This window comes from Peromyscus eremicus, chromosome 6, assembly GCF_949786415.1.
Source record: "Peromyscus eremicus chromosome 6, PerEre_H2_v1, whole genome shotgun sequence".
Lineage (NCBI taxonomy): Eukaryota > Metazoa > Chordata > Mammalia > Rodentia > Cricetidae > Peromyscus > Peromyscus eremicus.
In genome coordinates this window covers 83002524-83024769 of record NC_081421.1, presented here as the reverse complement: position 1 = coordinate 83024769, position 22246 = coordinate 83002524, and the positions used below count along the sequence as shown (strand labels likewise).

The following is a 22246-nucleotide window of genomic DNA, read 5'->3' as shown; positions in this document are numbered from 1 at the left end:
GAGACAGCTGCAGCTCGTATAATTTGTCATTGTCCCATAACCTCACAAGGAGTCTGAGTGACTATATCAATCACACATAGACACTCTGCACTTGGAGTGGGACTCCTTTTCTATTTACAATGTCTGTTCCGTCACATAAATTTCATATACAACTTCGGGAGATCCATTATTTCTTTAAACGTGGCTATTTCTTTAGTTCTTCACAGCCATCCATTTCATCCCTCTCTATCAAATTTACATGGTTTATCCTATTTCCATTCTGCTTTCCTGTTTGTCTTTCTTACTTTGCTTTTAAATGAGTAAATATTTTGCTGAGCATACATGTGCTAAGTACTCTATGTGGGAGGAGACATAAAAGCTAATTGCAACTTTGTATAATCTGTGTTCTTGGGTATATCATAGTACGTGTTCCCAGGTTGGTATGACTCACAGCATGGAATACAAACAAGAGTGAGCAAGATGAACGGGTTTTCATCGGCTTTCAGAGGGCACACCCGGAAAGGTTTTACATGTAGCTGAGGAATTTAAACTGTTCCTTTCAAAGTGATGAGAAATCTACTAAATAGCTTTAGGAGGGAACATGATACAAGCAGGTTTGTGTTTTTAAAAGATCTGTCTAGCAACTCTGCAGATAACAGATTATAAAATGCCAAAGCTCTTTCTCGGGAGATAATTTTAAGGCTATTATCAGTAATTCAGGAGAAAAATATTTTTTAAAACTGAAGGAGGCAGTGGAGGTCTGAACAGAGCTGTAACAGTGGACTGTGCCTTTGGAAACTGTTCAGCAGACGGGTGCTATTCTGTGAGTCAAGGGAAACAGGTAGAACATGTTAATGCTAAGTACTATTTATTGAGCACAACTATATGCCAAGGAGACATTAAGCTTTTAACATGTGCTATGTACTGTTATGTCAAGTTGGTATCATAAAGTACATATTGTGTTACTCACTTTAACAAGGACAAAATTGGGGTTTGAAAAACTAGCTTATGAAACATTACATGGCAGAAAAGTGCTAGAGCTGAATTTAAACAGAAGCCAACCAGACACAGAACTTTAGTTTTCACTAGAAGTATCCCAATGTTAACAGGTCCAGAAGCCACCTGAATGAGTGTTGTCTAAGAACTTCCAAATATGTGTGCTTGAATCCATCTCAATTCCTGAAATGTAGGGACTGAACTCATCAAGCATTTCTTTCTTATGCATTTTGAAATTTATACTTCTGGTTTGTATAAATCTTTTTTTTTTTTTTTGGCTTTTTGAGACAGGGTTTCTTTGTATAGCTTTACGCCTTTCCTGGAATTCACTCTGTAGCCCAGGCTGGCGGGGAAAATCTTTTAAATATTAATATTTATTTTTAAAATTAAGAATTTTCTTCCCTTGCTTGATACATAATAACTGTCATTGTGTTTGTTTAAGTCTCAAACTTACAGAAGTTGTGCACATGATGTAAACAGCTACTTTTTAACTTTTTAAATCAATTCTTTGTGGATTTCATATCATGTATCCAGATTCTACTTATCTCCCCATCCCCTAGCTTCTGTCCTCTGTCCTTGCAATCCCCCCCAAACAAAACAAAATTTAAAAGTAAAACCAAAAACAACCCCCAAACAACAAATAACAAAAAAAAAAGAAAGAAAAAATCTTGGCTTGGAAGCTATATGTAGTGTGGTCCAGTGAGTCACACAGTATACCCGTTAGTCCATACATCTTTACTTGTAAGTGTTCATCACAATAAGTCATTGGTCTGATTTGAGCACATCTACTACACTACAAATACTGGGCCCTTGCCAGGATCCTTTTGGATGTCGTATATGTGTTGTGGAGATCCTGCAGCTTTGTATCTGCAGTTCCGGCCCCTTCACATGTTCTAGCAGTTCATAGATGAGATGAATGTTGGGGCAGGCTAACTCATATCCCTGGTTCTGAGCATGGGTGGTGACTGGGTTGGCCAGCTTTCCCTCATCATCACCACCCAGACAAGCTCTCCAGCTAGGTCACCCAATGTAGCAGGCAGCAAGGAGTGGGGCCAGTTCTCCTGCTCTCAAGCCTTTGGTCTTGTTCACCCAAATTCACACTACCAGGCCCAGCTCTACTGTTTAGTCCAAATGAGGTGCAGGGCTCGCTCTCCCAATTGCTGCACTTGGTGAGAGGCAGGTCCAGCTCTTCTGTTCTCATGCCCTAAGGCCGGCTCTCTCACCTGCTGCAGGTGGCAAGGGGTAGGGAGTGGGGATATTTCCCTCACCCTTGACCACATGGTATATGAGGGAGAGGGAGAGGGAAGTTCTCCTGCTCTCCACCAACAGGACAGCCTCAACTGTGTCCCTGCCAACCAGCCAGTTCTACTGTGCTGGCCAGGAGAATAAACAGCTATTTTTAACAGAATCATTTGTCTGTGAGTTGTCAAACTAATGCCTTCGTAACCTCACAGAAATATAGACACTCTCTTATATAATTACAATTATACCATCAAAATTGGAAAATTAATATGGACCCTCTGTAGTCATATATTGTTTAACCACTATTCTGGTTTTATCAGTTGTCTCAATAATGGTTTTGATAGCAGACCAGTTGGTTTTCATGGCATTATCAGTGAGACCTGTTTAGTCTCTGTAAATATGGCATCTGGCAACACGCCTTTATTTTTCATGAGAACTTATTTTTCATAAGAGCAGTTTATCTGTAGAATACCTCCGCATCTTCAGTTTGTCTGGTAATTTCTCATTCCTGGGTTCAGACTGCATATCTTAAGTGGGAATACTATAGAAGTCAAACCGTCCTTGCTGAGAACAACTGTGTTAGTCACCTTCATCACTGTTGCGATAAATACCTGACCAGAAGCCACTTAATGAAGAAAGAGTTTATTTTGGCTTATAAGTTAAGGGAAAGAGTTCATCATGCCAAGAATGGTGAATTGGCTGGTCATTCTATGTGTGTAGTCAAGAAACTGAGGATGTAGAAAAAGAAGAACCAGGTTATAAAACATCATGCCTATGCCCAGTGACCCCAGCTAATTGTTCCATGACCTCCCAAAGGAGCATCAAGTTCAAACACAGGAGCCTTTGGTAAATATTTTACGTCCAAGCCACAATATCCACCTAATAGGTTTAGGGGTGATTTTCTAGGAAAGAGAAGAAAATGAAGGAGGAAAGTTAACTCTTCATTGTGTTGTGTTAGGGATTCCTATGAATCAACATTTAGATGATATTCAAATAGGTAGTTGAATAACTGAGTCTGAAATTAATCTGGGAAACAAGAATTAGAGACAGAATTTCTGGCTTATCGAAGTATAAGTGATAGTTGAAGCTGTGGCATGAATTATCTATGAAACTTCATGAGACTGAAGTGAAAACATCAAAAGATACGGCCATGGGTAAATGTTCATTTTAAGGACCTGAAGAAGGAAGAACATGTAAAGGAAGCAAAGAAGAAGGATTCTGGGAGACTAAAAACAGTAAGACATGATTAAGAAAATGATAGACCCCAGACCCAGGGTACTACCTTCTCGAGGGGGTGCCCCAAGAACCCAGACTCCAGTCCAATTGATGCAACAGCATGAGGTTTTTATTGAAGCAGCTGTACAGACAGGCAAACTGCTCCTAAGAGCAAGAGCTGCATCTTACTGCAGCCCCATGGGGGCTTTTAAAGGAAAAACCCACAAAAGCCATAAGATTACAATTCCCATACAATTTCGTTTCACAAGATCATGGTCTGATCACAGAGTGGGTACAGTCACGTCCACATGTACATTCTTCCTGAAACCTCAAAGGGGGTATCAGGGCGGGAGTGGAGTTTACACAAAGGTCACAGTGGTCTTTCCTGGAACACTTGCAACTATCCCAGTCACAGTTGAGCACATCTCTTAACAGAAATCTTTTTACATTGTTACATTGTTACAGGTTGAATAATGGCTGAGTCAAGTGGCCCTTGGAACTAGTTTTCTTTTTAGTTCCTTATTTCCTGGGGCTTGGGGGTGTAAGCCTGAAGGGTTAGGGTCTTTCAGAAAACAAATCAGTATGAAAGTTTCGTCCCCAGCAGGATTCCCATTAACATTTCTCAGAACCACCCTTCCACATTAATCCAGAGCTGTAATTCCACTTTAAATGACGATGCAGGCAGGTGGTGATGGTACATGCCTTTAATCCCAGCACTCGGGAGGCAGAGCCAGGTGGATCTCTGTGGTCTACAGATCGAGAGCCAAGATAGCCACCAAAGCTACAAAGAGAAACCCTATCTCAAAAAAGCAAAATAAATAAGTAAGTAAATAAATAAATAAATAAATAAATAAATACAGATTCTTTGGGACAGAAGACTGCTTCTTTTCTCATTGTTATAAATAACCTAATAAAAAAAACAACACATTTATAGACAGTTTATCTTTGAAGATTTTTTTCCCCATAGCAGGCACTGTAATATCGTTTCTTTTTTCCAACATGATATTTTTATTGATTATTTGAGAATTGCACACAATGCACCCCGATGATCACACTGGCTTCCAAGTCCTCCCAGGCCCACCTCCCACCCTTGTGTCCTCCCCTAAAAAACAGGAATAAAGAAAAAAATACACTAAGTCCAGTTTGTGTTGCCCATATACTCATTGGAACATGGTCAAACTGCCAGTTGCCAGCCCCTTAAAGAAAACAGAGTCCTTCTCCACCACCACCCCTACTCACCAGAAGCCATCGACGGTGAAGAGCTACACTTCAGCACCCCTATCGCAATTGTTAAGAGCTCTCTTCGGTGGCTTCCTGTTTAGACTGTTTGTTTGGGGAGAGGTGGGGGGAGAGGTTGTCCCAGAAGCCTTCAATGTCTCTCCTTCTCAACTGTGAGTCTGCAGTCATCAATACCACTGCAAGAGTAGCTTCCTTGCCCATAATAGCCAGTGGCAGCACGGATCATTGGTGGTCAGATAGAGAGTTGAACTTCTCCCAATATAAAAGAAAAAACAATTGTTTTAAAATTAAAATTTACCTTTTTCATTTTTTAAAATCTTGTATAATCTAGGATCATTCCACTTAAATCTACTTAAAAATTAAAGACAGAGCTATATGCGTTTGTTTAGGAGATGATTTTCCAGGAAGAGGTAAATCGTTCCTTGAACCTAACAAACAAGCATTGGATATTTGTCTTACTGGGACACAGCCATCATCCTAAACCTTCCACTTCCAGTGTTCTCATCCATCCTCAGTTTTAAATATCTTCACAAGCTAACGTCTCATGCATTGATCATCTCTGCCCTGAGGGTCCAAGCTCATATTGACACAAGATCATGAAGACAGAGAAAGACGGAGACAGCACAAAACACAGCAGCTGAGCATGTTTGACTCTATTGACAAATTGACTGGGTTATAAAATGATTTTGAAGTTTAGCAGTTATGTGATTCTGAACAAGCTATTTAAATGATTTGTGCTTCAGTTTCAGTATCTACAAAAGGTAAACAAAGTATCTACCTCAAATTACTGTTATGAAGATCCCAATGTGTTAATATGAGTACACACTTAAAATAGTGTTGGACACACTGCAAGCAGTGTGTAAGCTTAACTCTATCATTTGTCCAATGAGAATATCATATCCAGCATTTCTGAATTTAAACCTCCTGATCACCTTACAACTTCAAAGCTATTATTTCACAGCTCAGTAAAAATTACCACCAAATATCTAGTTACAACAATCATTTCAGGTTGGTTGCTACAGATCCCCACGTTCCATCCAAGCTCAGGCTATTTTTGGCATTTGCTATCTCTTGTCTATAAAGTTCTCTCTCTAAAGTTTGTTCTCTTAAGTTTTGGGTTAAGTGTGGTCCCCTAAAACAGTACTTCTAAACCTAGGGGTCACAACCCCCACAGTGGTTGTATATCAGATATCCTGTATATCAGATATTTGCATTATGATTCATAACAGCAGCAAAGTTACAGTTACGAAGTAGTAACAAAAATAGTTTTGTGGCTAGGGGGTCACTACAACATGAGGAACTGTATTAAAGGGTTACATCATTAGGAAGATTGAGAACCATTACTCGAAAAGAACTCTTCCCATCCCACCTTGTCCAAGTGACCTTGTACCTGTTTTCTTCTGAGAAACTGTATTATCCTCTTTTGAAATTAGTTTCATTTATAATTATATAGTTGTTTTTGTTTTGTTTTGGGGTCTGCCTTTCCAACTAAGCTGGAAGCCTGGTTGAAATAGGGACTGTGTTTCTTTATCAGATACAGCACAGTATTTGACACATACAAACATATATAATTACCAAATGAATGATTGAGTGGGTAAAAGACGTACAGATGAGCAACTGCTTTGGGATCTTTAAAGATTCCTCCGAGGCTGAAGATCAAAAATGTGTAACACAAATCTTAAAAGGTCTTATAATAATAATAATAATAAAAACAGAGCCAGATATTGGGGTGAAAGCTGAAAGATCAGAGAAACAAAACAGCCAGCCACGTTCTTACCTGTAAGAAATCCTCAGCCTCAAGAGAGTGAGCTCCTGTTTCCTCATGCCTTATATACCTTCCTGTGCCCAGACATCACTTCCTGGGATTAAAGGCAAGTGTCACCACTGCCTGGTTCTGTTTCTCTCATGTAGCCCAGTGTGACCTTGAACTCACAGAAATCCAGACGAATCTCTGCCTCCTGAAGGATAGGATTAAGGGTGTGTGCCACCACTATCTGGCCTCTATGTCTAATCCATTGGCTGGCTATGCCCTCTGATCCCTAGGTAAGCTTTATTGGGGTACACAATATATCATCACAGAAATACTCTTTTTGAGAAGGCCACTGAAATAAAGATTTGTTTTAATTAACAGGTTTCTCTAATATCTGTCTTAAAAATGCCAATACTTATCCTCAGAAACAAAAAATATTCAGAGGTCCTGGAGCTAGAGTGTGGGAATTCATATTATGATTATGACGTCAAGTCCTATTACCATGAGGATGAACAATGGAGAGAGAAAGTCCAAGTCCAGCCATGGCTGTGCTCTGGGTTTGTTTCCAGCCATGGTTGGGCTCCAGGTCCATACCTTCTGTGGAGACTTACCAGTTTTGTCGAAGGGTCAAGTGCAGCAGCTTTTTGCTGACTAATGATTTGATGGTGGGATAGATAAACTCACAATTCTGAAGGTAGCTGGATAAAGTAACAGAATCAGAAGCATGATGAAAAGGAGCATGTTGTTATGGAGCCTCAGAGTCCTCCTTCTTCATATTCTTGTCAGGTTTTAGCATGAACCTCCAAACTGCCCCAAGCATGAAACACCTTTGTGTTTTTTCCTGAGAGTGCTTGAAATTTTTTTTTGTATGTTACTGAAGAAAATACCCTTTGTTATATAAAACTATACTTAATTGTCTGCTGGGAGGTGAAACAGACACTCCTGGGAGTTACACTGAGGTGTCCATACCTTATTTACCTACAGGGACACACGGTGCTGTTTCTAAGGGTATAAATAGTGTTTGCTGCACTTGTGAAATCTCTTTTCCTCACCCTCTTGCCATGTTCTCATCCCTATGTTCTTCACAATCCCCCTCTAAAAGAAAACACCTTTATTTTATTAGTATCCAGTAAGCAAAGGATGAGTTTGGAAGAGATTGAAATAAGTAAGGAGTGTAGTGATTTCAGGATCTAGAAGTTAATCCTTTTGGAAGTCCATAATTAGTAATCTGTTCCCTCTTCTTATGATCAAGTGAGACCTTCAGCAAAGGATAGTACTGGTCCTTCCAAATTCTCTCATACCTGGTGGCCTCCAGGAAATAAGCTTCAAGTGGGCTTGGACCCTTCCCCGCATGAAAAGAAAGAACATGATTTCGAGCATCACAGCTCAAGCTGCCTCTCCCAATGCCTTCAGCTCAGGAGCTCCCATTTTGTGATGTCTTACACCCCTGTTTTCCTCAAACTGCTTTAACTTAAATGTTCACTGCCCTCTTCAGTTTGAGTTATTACTATTTTGTATCTGTGTTCTGGTTATGTATACAGCAAAATATTTCATCCAATATTTGTGCATTTTTAAGACAGTAATTTTTAAAAAGCTATTTCCCGATCCCATACATCATGTTGCCTTAGTTCAATGTTTATCTATAGAAATCCCTTTTCCATTTGTCTTGGTTCTGTTAATATTTATCTCCTCCCCAGAACATAGGAAGCATTGGTGTAGACTGCCATACAGGAATCCATTTATGTGGCTTGTGACTAGGGAGCACATTTAGCTCCTTTTTAGAAATGTGTCTTCTTGACCTCTGTGGCCCTCACCAGTTTGAAAGTCCTGCACATAATCTTCTGTGGGGATTTGTGCAGCTGTCTATTGTGGTCCACACTCTGTGATATGGCTTCCAGTATTCTCACTGTGGAAAGGTTAAGCTATCCTGACTTTATTTTTTTGAGTGAAAATGTCCACAAGGTGTTAGTACTGTCAGAGAACAGATTGAAACAAGCTGTAACTTCAATCAGATGTTAAGCCTGTGCCTGCCCTGGAGAGAAAACTCCACGGTGAACAGAGGGTTTCCTTCGAAAATGGAGCAATCACTTTTTAACTCCAAAGTTATAAAACTAGGGATTTGGGAAGCTGAGGCAGGAGGATCATGAGTTTGAGGCCAGCCTAAGCTACACAGAGATTTACAGGATAGCCTATGCTACATAGTAAGGCCCTTTCTCGACAAATGAAGTTATTAAACAACCCCGTTTGTCTCCTACTATTCTTGGAGTGCTATATTTTCCAAACTAAAATTTGAGATGCACTTACAAATGCATAGATAATTTTGTTTGAGGGGTTTTTCATATCCACTGTTGGGAAGTCTAATACTATAATAGACTATACTGTCACCATAAAAATGCCCTATATTAAGACCCAGTGTACTAACTCCGCAAGTTTTACTAATTGAGATTGTACTGCTATTTGTAGTGATCATAGCACTTTATTTCTTGAAGACCTTGGAGCAAAGGGAACATGCTTCCTTGTGGGCTTTTCCTCTCTGAGGACAGAGTATCTTTATATCTGGGCTCACCAGGGCTTGCAAGTATGTCCATGCTGGTGGTACTGATACATATCCTTCAGACTTCTGGAAAAGATATCCTCTCTCTTGGATCTTGTTACTCTGGTTCCAACTTCCTTCTGCTTCTTCCCAGTGATGGTAGCAGAACTACTGGACCAAAAGAGGGAAGTTCAGAAGAGCCTCTGAGTCCTGTCTCCCATTTCAGCGACATCTTAGTATCTTCAGAAAAGCCATAAAGCCTGGGTCTTCCGTGTATGAGTTGTGAAAGAATCTGAGGTAGGAAAATGTTGAGATAGGGAAGTTCTAAGAAAGGGCTGGGAAAGATTGCGATTATAACTCTCATATAAAAATGCCAATCACCAGCCTCTATGAAACTTGGAGTTTAGTGAGCTCCCGGGGAGATGAGTGAGAGTAGAAAAGTCATCTGCTGAAGATGGTGCCACAGCCTGGCAGTTAGAGCACACTCTGCGATGGTGGTTCCTCCCTGGGTCTGCCAGTTCTGGGATCCTTCTAAAGGCCTTGAATTGGCAAATCCCTAGTGATGTCTGTTTCTGAAATACAACCACCACAGTGCTGCTTCTTGCCTTTGTGTGTTCGACTTTCACTGATCAATAGGAGTAAAGATTAGCCAGATACAAATGTCAGTAGCTTTCTCTGTTTCCCAGGATGGGTGTGAGTGTGAACCCAAGTGTTTCTCAGAGCCTCCTGCTAGCATGTGCTGTGTAACTTATGGTAACATAAACCAACAAATCTGCCCTAAGTACTCTTTCCATTTCCAATTGTAATTCCCTCTCGTTTGATAATAGGGAAACCTTTGGAAGCTTTTTGTTTGAGAATAGGTAAATCAGGTCAAACTGACAGGTCTTCAAGTTTTACAGCAGTACTGGGCACACAGGATTTCTTTTTCACTCTGAAGAGGCCTCACAGAGTTCAGGTGAAAGGATGTTCTTTCAAAGTACCAATCAGCAGAAGGGAAAGGCCTTCATCCACTGAAACAGTTAACACAAGTCGCCAACTGTACTTTTCCTTTGAATCCTGAAAGCACATTAAGAAAGAATAACAGCAGTGCACTGTGCCAACACATGGCTAATTAATAAGTAATTTCAATTCTCCCAGAAGTAAAATATTAATATTTTTAAATGAAAGTAAGCATCACATGTGATGTTCTAATTGTTATAAAATATTTAATAGTGATATTGGTTTAATTATGTAAGCATCTCATAGTGGTGTAAATACTATCTACATAGTTATACATATTTTCTGCTTTCCCATAGACAAAGGATCTTAAATTAAGGACTATTTAAGACTGCCCGCCAGGCCAGGGAGTACCTAGTTATAATGCTGATGCCTGCATCTGTGAGATTTAATAGCAAGAAAATGCTCTTTGTTTTCATAAGGAGGGAAAAGTTGCATTTTTCTTACATAAATTTCATTCTTGATGTTATTAGGAGGGATTAGGGTGGAGTTGAAGTAGTCTAAAATTTAATTAACCTAATCCCTTTAACAAGAATTGTTTTCATACTGATAATTCTTTGTAACAACAGTATTATAGATCATACCCACGTGAAATATTTACACTAAATATTTTAGCATATAATCTCCCCTTCAGCTCTATTGGGAATGGTAAGATTTTCGATTCCTTGGCTTTCTTTGTTTTCCTTCTCTCTCACCTATATACAGGACAGGAATGAAATGCTCTCCTACCTCCCTTTATCTCCTCCTCTGCTGACTCTCTCACAGTGTCACTGTCTCTTGGTAAATTATGTTAATGGCGATCAAATCATCAATCTCCTAAAAGAGTATGACTGCCATGAAATAAGGGAAACAGGGGATTGATTTTTTTTTTTTTTTTTTGGTATCAGCAGTCATTTGGTGTAGATTCTCATTTCAAATGATTTGTTTACCCATCGATTGCAATAAATTGCTGTGCTGCTGAAAATACCCCCTAAGAGAAGAGTCAGATGAAGGACAAACCTGTCATTCTGGTTACCTCCTCTGATGATCCCCTGTGTAAATTACAAATTGTTCTTAATCTGCTCAAATGTCATGTTATCAGCGAGACCTTCTCTGACCTCCCTGTATAACATTACAATCAGCACCGCTCAACCAATGCTGCTCTCCGTCAGTTGGCTTTATTTTCTCCGCAGCACCTATCACCACACAGTGTCATGCGGCCTTGTGTACTTACTTGCTTAGTGCATCTCCTCCACCTGGGATGGAAGTTCCACGGGAAGCAAGGGCCGGAATTTGTTCCATGCCATATCTTAGGAGCCAAGACAAGCCTGTCTCATATTGTCATGGAGCGGGCGATCAATAGGAACTGTTGAACATATGAAACTTATATCTTCCGGGTCTGTGTGAAGTTGTGAGAAAATATACATTTTGTCAGCCTTCACAGAGCTGCTTGTCCTGTGAGGACAAGGGGAAGGGTGCTTCTTCCCAAAGGCTGACTCAGAGACCCAGGTTTCCTGTGGTTCTTTATGAAAGGACTAATATAGAGGCGTGAGGTGTCCTCCAAACATCACATGTTTACAATTCTAAGAATAACATCAAGTAGAGGATCTCAAAAAATGCTGTCCATGGCACCAGTTCTGTAGGATATAAACTGGGTCTACAAAATTTAAGAGAGGCTTGAGTGAGTGAGTGTTGGTATATCCCATGAAGCTAAGCGAGGTTTCCTATTTCCAGTTTTCTCAGATGCTCATGATGTTCGTGAGGGTTTAAACAAAACCTTAAGTTGTTTTTCGAAATTAAAAACAACTCATTGACTCTTAGACATTTTCTCTTGGCCAGCCAGTGCTGCTTCTAAGACAAGGCTGTGACACAGGCACCACCACTGGCCTGGGTGTAGAACATACCAACGGGACTTGTTGGCTCCACTTCTTAAAAAGTGACTTGGGCAAGGTTCTTAACACTTCTCTATGCTTGATTCCCTCTTCTCTGAAGGAGGAATGACAGATTGCCCAGGTTATGTAAAGTGCCTAAGTGCAAACTGAATGGGGGGTGGGTGGGTGGGTATGGACATGACCATTATTCCATAAAGGGATGAATGCCTTTTAGACAGATTTCTTCAGCATTGTTTTTGGTGAAAGGTTTATTTTTATTGATGCATCCCCAGAATTAGCCTGATGTTCCTCCTCTTCCTTTGGTCCCAGTACCTTTTCCCCATCTGAGAATCTTCGCACACCTAGGATGAAGGTGAACAAATATTGTGTCCCACCAAGAGTTAATACAAATGTACGGCAACTCCCTTTACTGTATAGAACAAGGCCAACTTCCTTTGTCCCCACACTCCTGTCCACAGATGAAGATGCTTCTGTCAGGACAAAGGTGCTAGCATCCAAGTTCATGGTTGTACAGATGGCTGCATGCTGACAGGTTTCAAAGTGACCATATTCTAAAAGTAAATTTCAAATGAAGGTATGATCTGTGTAAATCTGACCCCTTCCGGTAGAATGTGCATTTACATATATTTGGAATTTATAAATCCTGACAGATTCCACAATATTTATAGCCCTCCATAAAAAGCCTTTGCCAGTTTGCAGAGCTTTGCATTTGGCGCTCTGGTATGCTTAAGAGAGTTTAAATAATAATAAATTTGGTGATTTATTCCACCTGGAACAGAAAGTTATCCGCCCCGCCACCCCACCCCCGCCCCAGCTCATTTTGAAGGGGATGCCTATAAATAGTGCCACAGACGCTGGGATCAGGAATAGGGAATTGAAATTTGAGAGAGAAGTACAGCAACATTTCCATTATCACTGATTTCTTGAGTATATTTTTAAAACAGTTCTGTTCCTCACATGATATCCCTTCTCTCCTTTCTCCTGCCTCATCTCAATTATACCTGAGTCTCTCAAACCTGTTGCCAATGTTCAGATTCAGTTGCTTTAATGGGAAAGGGGGAAAGAGAGTATTAGCTGACTAGGTAGGAGCAAGGTGCCTCTAGGGAGGACAAAGCAATTCTTCAGTGCTCCTCTTGTATTTCATAGGAGTCAGCAGGTAACTGAGTGTCTATATCTACAGTGTAAATTAATTGCTTGAGATCCATCTCACATATCCAACAGATGATTTGATCAAAAGCTCACAGTTCATGAAAAGAATAGGAAAAGAGTTGTAAGTGCAATTCCAAAAGAAAGACTGAGGACAGTCAGAGAAGGTAGTTTCTTTCAACAATCATGTTCACAAATGCCTAGAAGAGGATGAGGGAATATAGCAATCCCCTCTTATCTACAGTTTCATTCTGCATAGTGCCAGCTACTGGTGGTCACCTGGCATCTAAAATATTAGAAGGGAAAACCTAGAAATAAACAGTTTAAGTTTTACACTGTTCACTGTTATAAGTAATATGATAAGATCTCTTGACTCTATCCCACCATTTGTGAGGCTGAATAGCCCTTTATCTTTGTATTATCACTATAGATATTACTCACTCATTAGTCACTGACTAGCAGTCTCGGCTCTCAGATCAGCAATCCCCAGCATCACAGTATTCATATTCCACTAGCACTATATCAAGAACAGCCACCGAATCACCCATTTACATCATTTCATCACTGATTCACTGTACAGTCTCTATCAGTCTCAGAAGAAGAGCATACAAAGATATTTTGAGAGTGAGCTCGTTCACATAGTTTTCATTATAACACATTGTTCTATTAGGAGTCATTCTTAAGCCCTTATTGTACAAAATTATAAATAACTATTTTCATAGATTAAGTAGGTGTAGGGAAAAAAAAGAACACATATACTGGGCTTAGTGTGACCAGAGGCTTTAAGTATTCCCTGAGGGTCTTGTAATATGTTCCCTGAAAATAAGGAGAAACTATAACCATTTACCATACCTGAATAGTGACTTTGGGTGTTATTATTTCCTTTTCTTTTTAAAGAAAGATTTAAGAACTACCAAGTCATTCTCTCCAGATTCTACCAGGGAAAGCTGAGAAGAGGCAGTTAGTGTAGCAGAAGCAGCATTACAACCTGCAACATGACAGGGAGGTTTATTTCCAGCTTCTTGTTTGAGTGGGTTGGAAAGGAAGTGGCATTTGTAAGGAGAATAATAATTAACATCCACTGAGAGCTGCCTATGGGCAGATGCAAAGTCACAAACACACAAGTGTCTGGTTTGGTGTACAGCGCCTTCTTCGTTGCCCGGAGCTGGTCCTCCACAATTTGAAGACTCCACATCTGCAGTCAACCAACCATGGAGTGAAGATATGGCGGGGAGGGGGAGGCAGAAAGTTGCCAGTGGCAAAACATGACTCTGCCACATGTAGAGCACAGTGTTCAATTCATTAGAATAAGTGGAATGCAGGTACAATGCTGCAGCCTCCTGCCACCCGCAGGTTCTCATTCTGCTTTCAATGCTCCTCATTTGATGGCATTCAGGTGCTGTGTAGACAAGTCCAGGATGGTTGCATCTGCACTGCAAACGTACAGATTATTATTCCTTGTCCATGTTCCCAAAAGAATGCAGTATAGTAACTATTTACATAACATTTACATTTAAATCATCTCCAGATGATTTGAAGTGTGTGGAGGGTATATGCAAATGTTATGCCATTTAAATTTAGGCAGATTTGGGTATCCATGGGGGACCTGGAACCAATACCTCAAGGATACTGAGGCATGACTATAGTGGGCTTCTGTGTTCCATTACATGGAATACATCCTCAGCCCAAGACATTCCTGAGCACTCATCTCATATCTGGCTATTAGGATGCCAGATGTTTGGACCAAGCCCCAGAGCCTGCAGTGTACCACATTTTAATGATTTGTGGTGAATAAAGTAAACGTTTTTAAACCAGATTTTATGGAGCAGGGACCCAGTTAAGTATGATGGACTGGGGGCAAAGCCAAGAGAAAGCTGAATGCTAATGAGGACATCCTTAGCTATAGAGGACAAGGGTTAGCGTCTATCATTCATGGCTAATTCTAAAGCCCTGCTTGAAAAGTGAATTGTTAAAGAACCATCCCTAAATAAGACTTGAATAAGGATGACATCAGTAGACATGCTCAGTGGAAGGGGGAGTTTCAGGAAACCTCAACCTTAGACAAAGAACTCCAGGCAACTAAGGAATCCTGAGAGTGGGAGAAATAGTCTCCCCAGGGAAGAGCACACCACAGATTATCCAGTACCAAGTGATCAGCCCTGAAAACACACATACAAGTAACATTATATGTACTGAGCAGATTATATTTATAGATTTAGGAACAAACACACACACACACACACACACGCACACACGCACACACGCACACACGCACACACACAGAGCTGGCTTTTTTTTCTTAAGCTGTAAATTTGGGAGAACAAGGGTGCATGCATGGGAGGATTTGGAGGAAGCAAATGGAAAGATAGAAATCATATAATCATATTTTAATTTCAAAAAAATCATAATGAAAAGGAACCATGTTCTAAGAAATGTCAAGTGAGGGAGGGATTCCCCCTGCCTTTCTTGCTTTGCTGCAAGACCGTTCTAGAAGGAAGTAGAAGGATTGGGCTATTAGGCAGTTCCAAGTCTTTGTGCCACTGGGATCATATTATGGGTCTAATACACACAGATAAACAAACTTTTCTTATACTTGGAAGCCCATGGAAAGACAAGAAAACTACTAGATCGATTTTACAAACTTATTTTTTTATGTTATATGTCCAAGTGTTTTGTATGTCTGTGACCATTTGCATGCCTGGTGCCCATGGAGGTCAGAAGAGAGCATCTGATGCCCTAGAACTAGAGTTACAGACAGTTGTGAGCTGCCATGTAGGTGTGGAGGAATTGAGCCTGGGTCTTCTGGAAGAGCAGTCCATGTTCCCAATTGCCGAGTCATCTTTACAGCTCCCTGTAGTAATTTTTTTTTTTTAAAGGCTGTTATAGAGAATCCAGTTGGGAAAAGTGAAACGTTTAGTGATTTTGGTATTGTTGCTGTTTTCTGTTTTAACTTGTTAACAACCAGCAATAAGGTAAGACTGTTGAGCCAACGTTTTAATGAGCCCTCCTCTATTCCTCTTCCCTAGGGCAACCCTTACATGTGTAATAATGAGTGTGATGCAAGCACTCCTGAACTGGCACACCCTCCCGAGCTGATGTTTGATTTCGAAGGAAGACATCCCTCCACATTTTGGCAGTCTGCTACTTGGAAGGAGTACCCTAAACCTCTCCAGGTTAACATCACTCTGTCTTGGAGCAAAACCATTGAGCTCACAGACAACATAGTTATTACCTTTGAATCGGGGCGACCAGACCAAATGATCCTGGAGAAATCTCTCGATTACGGACGAACATGGCAACCCTATCAGTATTATGCCACAGACTGCCTCGACGCTTTTCACATGGACCCGAAATCGGTGAAGGATTTATCCCAGCACTCGGTCTTAGAGATCATTTGCACAGAAGAGTACTCCACCGGGTACTCCACAAATAGCAAAATAATTCACTTCGAGATCAAAGACAGGTTTGCGTTTTTTGCTGGGCCTCGACTACGAAACATGGCTTCCCTCTATGGACAGCTGGATACAACCAAGAAACTCAGAGATTTCTTCACAGTCACGGACCTGAGGATCAGGCTATTGAGACCTGCCGTTGGGGAAATATTTGTAGATGAGCTCCATTTGGCACGTTACTTTTATGCTATCTCAGACATAAAGGTGCGAGGAAGGTAAGAGAACCCCTGTCCGTCTTGAATGGAAATAACTGTGTCCAAAAAAATATACCCACAGCTGGTGACAATGGTCAATTTTTATTTTGTTACTTTCTGAGGAGCACAAACATGCAAGCAGGTTCTACAGGTGTTTGAGACCTTTTGGTCCAGCAATGATTTGTAAACCCACACTCTCTGTCAGTCTTCAGGCATCTTTAGAATTTAAACAAAAGAAAAGGTAAGTATCTTGCCTGAAGCACAGGAACTCCCTGGTGAGGTGAGGCTAAAGTCATCAAGACGGTGAAGCTGGTTGCTTTGCTAGGGGGTGGAGGTGGGGGTGGGAGACACACAAGATTATGTCTTGCATTTCCCAATGCAAGCAAGAGTCACCATGCAATGATCCCTTACATTGTGAGAATCAAAAACATCTGAGAAATAAGATGTGTTTCTGTAAGAGTGCTAAACTTCCTTTTTTTTAAAAAAAAAAGTCTTGGACACTTTTGTATTAAAACAACATTTCACACGTAAAATATGGGCTGAGGAACCCTTCACTTTGTAGGTCAAGGACAGAGGGATAAGAGTTGTAACATCGGTGGTTTCTAATCAGGGATACCTTGTTTTAATAGTATACCAGAACTACAATTGAGTTATCAAGAATTGTGAAGATGTTTGAATGAAAAACTCCAATGAGAACAAAAACCACCAGCATAAGAGATTTTCATTCAGCAAGACATGATGGGAGTGGAAGCATGAGATAGTGGGCAGAAAAAAAAGGAAATATAAGCAAAGAGATACTCATTCTTAAAATGCAAAAATATATGAGGATAAGCATGTAAATGGTACATCTGGCATATTGGTCTAGGTAAACATAAATTTAAACAGAAAAATCAGGGGTTCATTCCATTGACAGGCTTTCAGATTCTTTTGGGTCTGCTCAGTCCTCAGAAACTGGAGGTGCTGGAACTCTGATCCTTTAGAAAGTTGCCTGCCACATGTGAGGAAATAAGTGTTTGCTGCTGTTAAGATGCGGATCACAGTGAGGATAAAGAAAGGGTGGTAAGCTTTCCTGTTGAACATGGCATCTAAGGTTTCAGGATGCTAACAACGGAGAGAGGACCTGAGTCTGTGGCCATCTCCTCTGCTTATTCCTGTGTTCCTCATGACCAGTGAAGAATCTTTAGCTACAGACCTTATTGTCCGCGTTTAACCACGGTCTTAGTGACAGATGATGGCAACATCTTGAAAACAAATTAGTATTTTAGAGATTTGTATCCTAGTGTGTCGATACTCACACTGAGCTTGGGACCACTTGTTTTTAAAGAAGAGTGTATGGATTAGCAGGAGTCTATGAATGGGCAATGGGAAGTTGTCTTATCAGACTTGAATATGTGTTGTACCAAAATGCCCCATTATGTTCAGGAACATCTTAGTAAAAGACTATCAGTTTAAAATGCCATCTTTTCCAATCTCAAGTGCATATACGATATGAAAATATTTGATATTTTTAATGACAGCATACCGACATCAAATGACAAATATTCAATATGGCTGAAAGAATAAAGCTTTAAATTAAGAGCTTGAGATTTGTGTGATTTTGCAATGTTAAATTCAGGTAGGTCAGTTTCTGGCAGTCTGAGGACTCCTTAATCTGATATTGAGTTTTTGTAGACCACTACCCCAAACACTAGGATTTGGCTCTGTCAGGAAGGCAACCTTTTGGAGTTTTTCAGTTATGAAATAACCACAGCAGGAGCTTATTTTTGCTATTGGAAATTCATTTCTCCTTCCTGTGATTCTTTGAAAGAAAGTTTAAAACACATTTTCAAACTAAGGACAGCTTTATGCATGCTCCACTGGAGTTAGACAGGCCACCTCTTAAGGATGGCATGCCAAGAACATTGAATCCCTCCAGACTTCTCACCTTTCTCTTAAGTCTCACCTTGGCCATGACCTCCAGCTGCTTTTCACTGGCTTGAGGAGTTAGCAGGACCCAGGTTTTATCAGGCCCCCGAGTCTCACCTCCACTGTCATTCCTGTTCACCAGTTAGCTGAAAGCTGGTGAGAAGCACCTGGGCACAAGAGAAAGGGCCAGTGGAGGTGAGGCAGGTCCATACGGTGCTGCTCCGTCACCTCCACACTCTGTCCAAATCCTTCGGGGCAAACCGATGCTGGCACGTACTGCACTAGGCACCAGATGGCTGGAGTATTTTTAGTCCTGGGGGAGGGACTAAAGAAGCAAGGTCCTGATGGCTCCGGCATGTCTCCAGCTTTCAAGTTATGTAAGGAATATTTGCTCATGATGGAGTCACTAACTGGAAAACTGAGCAACGGTGGTTCATTAGGCCTTTCAGCCTAGAAACTGATTATTTTACCATTGAAAATTTCAGGATTCATGCCCTTGGCTGTCTTTCCTTGAAACAACAAATCATCTAGAGAAAGACTAGATTGTCTATTAGTTGATGGTCTCTATGGGGAAGTTCTAAATTTTCCAAACTGTAAGCAAGGGCATTGCTTCCTGCATCTTGACTTTCCATCCCATGGTTGCACAATCACACAATCTTATATGCCTGTACAGGTCTTTTTCCAGGAATAACAATGACATTTTTCTGTTTGTCACTTTCAATACCATCCAAGCAAAAATGTAGGAATTTATGTGAATTGTTATATAAATTTTATATGGAGACCAGATATAAATATTTACAACACAGTCCACAGAAAATATATTTTTCCATCTTGAAATATTAAACTATGGAATGGAAATAGTTGAAGATATAATATAAATATACATGCGTAGATTTTATAATGGCTAGTTTATTTAGCGTACAAGCAACACTTTGACTGTCATTAGATTAATGGATCATTTAGGACAGTGGTTCTCAACTTGTGGCTTGTGATCCACATAGGATTTCACATATCAGATATCCTGGATATCAGATTTTTACATTATAATTCATAACAGCAGCAAAATTACAGTTATGAAGTAGCAACAAAATAATGTTATGGCAATGGGGGGGGCACCACATCATGAGGAACTATAGTAAAGCGTTGCGCATTAGGGAAGTTGAGAACCACTGGTTTAGGACCTTTTTACCACGGGATATATCCAGTATCTACTGAGCTGGTGACAAAAATTCTAATATTATCATAAAATGTATTTCTCTTTTGCTACATGCTTATTTTGCTTTCATTTTCCTCTTGAGTATTTATCAAGATAATGGAGGAAAAAGAGGAAGCTATGCTGTTGGCAATCTCAGTAACTCCATAGCACTTACATTGTTCAATAAACCTAATAATCTTCATGGACTAATTCTGACTTATGGCTGTCCTGCTTCAGTAAATCAGGGTGATTTTCTCCAGTGAATAATAGAGAAGTGCCATGTGCCAGTACCTTAATTAAAGAGCCACTCTCTTAGTCTTGATCTCATTTTAATTTACAGGGTAATACTACAATAATATCACTAATGGAAGGTACATTAAAGGGCATCAAGTAGCATTAACTGTATTAAATTATGGTACTTGTGTTAATTAACTGCTGAAGCAAGATGGTTCTAATGGCCAAAAGTTCGTCTAGTGCATAAATAGAACGTACCCAGATGAAAGGTGAGAGGAGAAATGAAGAGTACATGTTTGTTCGGAACATTTTTTTTTTCACAGAGACAGGGGGTTAAATCCAAAAGTCATTAAATATATAATGTCCAAAAGGTTCCTTAGTTACACAGTGGGAGGTTTAGATTTTCAAGTACCATGTTTCCTTCTAAGCTTTCTTTCCACAATTAAGTTAATGAAAACCTGAATACTTGTCAGATGCACAGGTTTTATCAGACTATAAACTCAACATTCCTTTTCGTTTCTTTGAGGTAAGACCGAGGAAGTAGTGTGATTTATTATAATAGTTTTTTAACTCTAAAAGATAAATGAGCATTTGGTAATAAGCCCATTTGTTTTTGAGATGTATTATCAGCAATGTATCAAACTACCGGCTTTGGACATTAGATAATAGAATTTCTCCTCTAACAACATAAGCAGGAAGGTAGAATGGAAAGAAATATTCAAATCTGATCAACATCTCAATTGCTTGTCTTTTACAATACATTCTTAAAGGCAATTCATACCTTTTCAGGGGTATTTATTCATTTCGCATCCCATTCAGTGTCTACACTGCTTCCTTCAAAGGCTGGCTGTCAAAATAACAAATAGTCTACAGTTTAGCTTATCCATAGCCTAGCTTTCTGAGGTTTTCTTTGATTCAAGTGCAAAGATGTTAGATAGAAAATTCCAGAAATAAGTAATTAATAAGTCTAATTGGATTTTGTTATAGAATATGGTTATAATTATATTTACTATGGATTGTAATTGTTAAACACTGTGTGACATATTTCTAACTTAAACTTTATAGGTATGTACACATAAGAGACAAACATAGTATGTATGGGACTCAGTGCTCTCTTTCATTTTAGACACCCTTGGGGGTTTTGAAATATAACCGGGCCCTAATTACGGAAGTCAACTGAAATTTGTTTATTTACATATTTGTCTTTCCTCATTTCATTGATTTCCCCTAAGAAAAGAGTCTGAGGACATTAGCACAGAAGCTCTACTTCAGCACACTTTTCTGAGCGTTCTTAACTGCCCCACTCAGTCTCCTTTTCCAGAATGCAGGGCCTAAGAAGCCAATGACAAAGCTACTTCACCAGGGTGATAGAGTGAGAAAGACTCCCTACATTCTCACTTTCAGGAGTCAAACTTAACAGCCACAAACCCTGACTGTTCAAACGTCACCACCTTGAGTTTTTCTGTAACTAGGACAAGGTGAAGAAGTTAGTACCAAAATATGTAACCTTGAGTAAGCAAGAGCATTTGTGAAGGGAGCTGGAGAGATGGCTCAGCAGGTAAGAGCACTGGCTGCTTCTCCAGAGGACATAAGGTTTGATTCCTAGCACCTACAAGACAGCTCACAACTGTCTATAATTCCACTTCAAGGGGATCCCTTGAAGTCCCCTCTTCTGACCTCTATGGGCACCAGGCACACACATGGTGCACAGACACACTTGCAGCCAAAACACCCATTTAAACAAGAGCATTTGTGAAACTTTTAAAGTATACAGACAATTTTGAATTTTAAAAATATTTGGAAAACATAGTATCATGCGAAATTGATTTGCCAGCTACAAAAGTTGTGTCAGTTTTTGTGTGGGTTCTCTAACAGTTATTCTTAGCCACAACTAGGATAAACTTGCTAATTTATGTTTCACGTTTCATGTAGGAAGCGTACTGCAACACACAAGCGTGTGCATCTTTGTCTTCTCCTCCTCAGTCAGTCCTAATTACTGAAGTTGGGCTTTGCAACTGCTTAGCAAATTCTGCTCTTTTAGTCTCTTCCTTTTACTCTGTTATCAATTCACATCGATCTTCCATCATGGGGCAGATGCTGGGTTTAGCAGTAGACACATGGCAGTGCACAAGGCATAGTCCCTGCCTTCAAAGAGCTCAGAACCTGGAAGGGCATAGGCAATATGGACTGAGTGCTCTTATTATGTGCTTTTTATGTTTTTCATTATTATAACAAATTTGAAAGTGGGTAACTTTGGAAGAAGACAGGCTTACTTATATTTCAATTATGGGAGTTTATG

The 22246-nt window shown here is 40.0% G+C and overlaps 1 protein-coding gene across 1 annotated transcript in view; it reads left to right on the top strand.

Annotated features, from left to right (window-relative positions):
• The window catches only part of Ntng1 (netrin G1), a 344033-nt gene that overhangs the window by 176587 nt on the left and 145200 nt on the right, over positions 1 to 22246 (top strand). The window contains exon 2 of the mRNA XM_059266124.1: positions 15994 to 16634. Within this exon, the coding sequence (XP_059122107.1) occupies positions 15994 to 16634 (641 nt within the window). The remainder of the gene's footprint in view (positions 1 to 15993; positions 16635 to 22246) is intronic.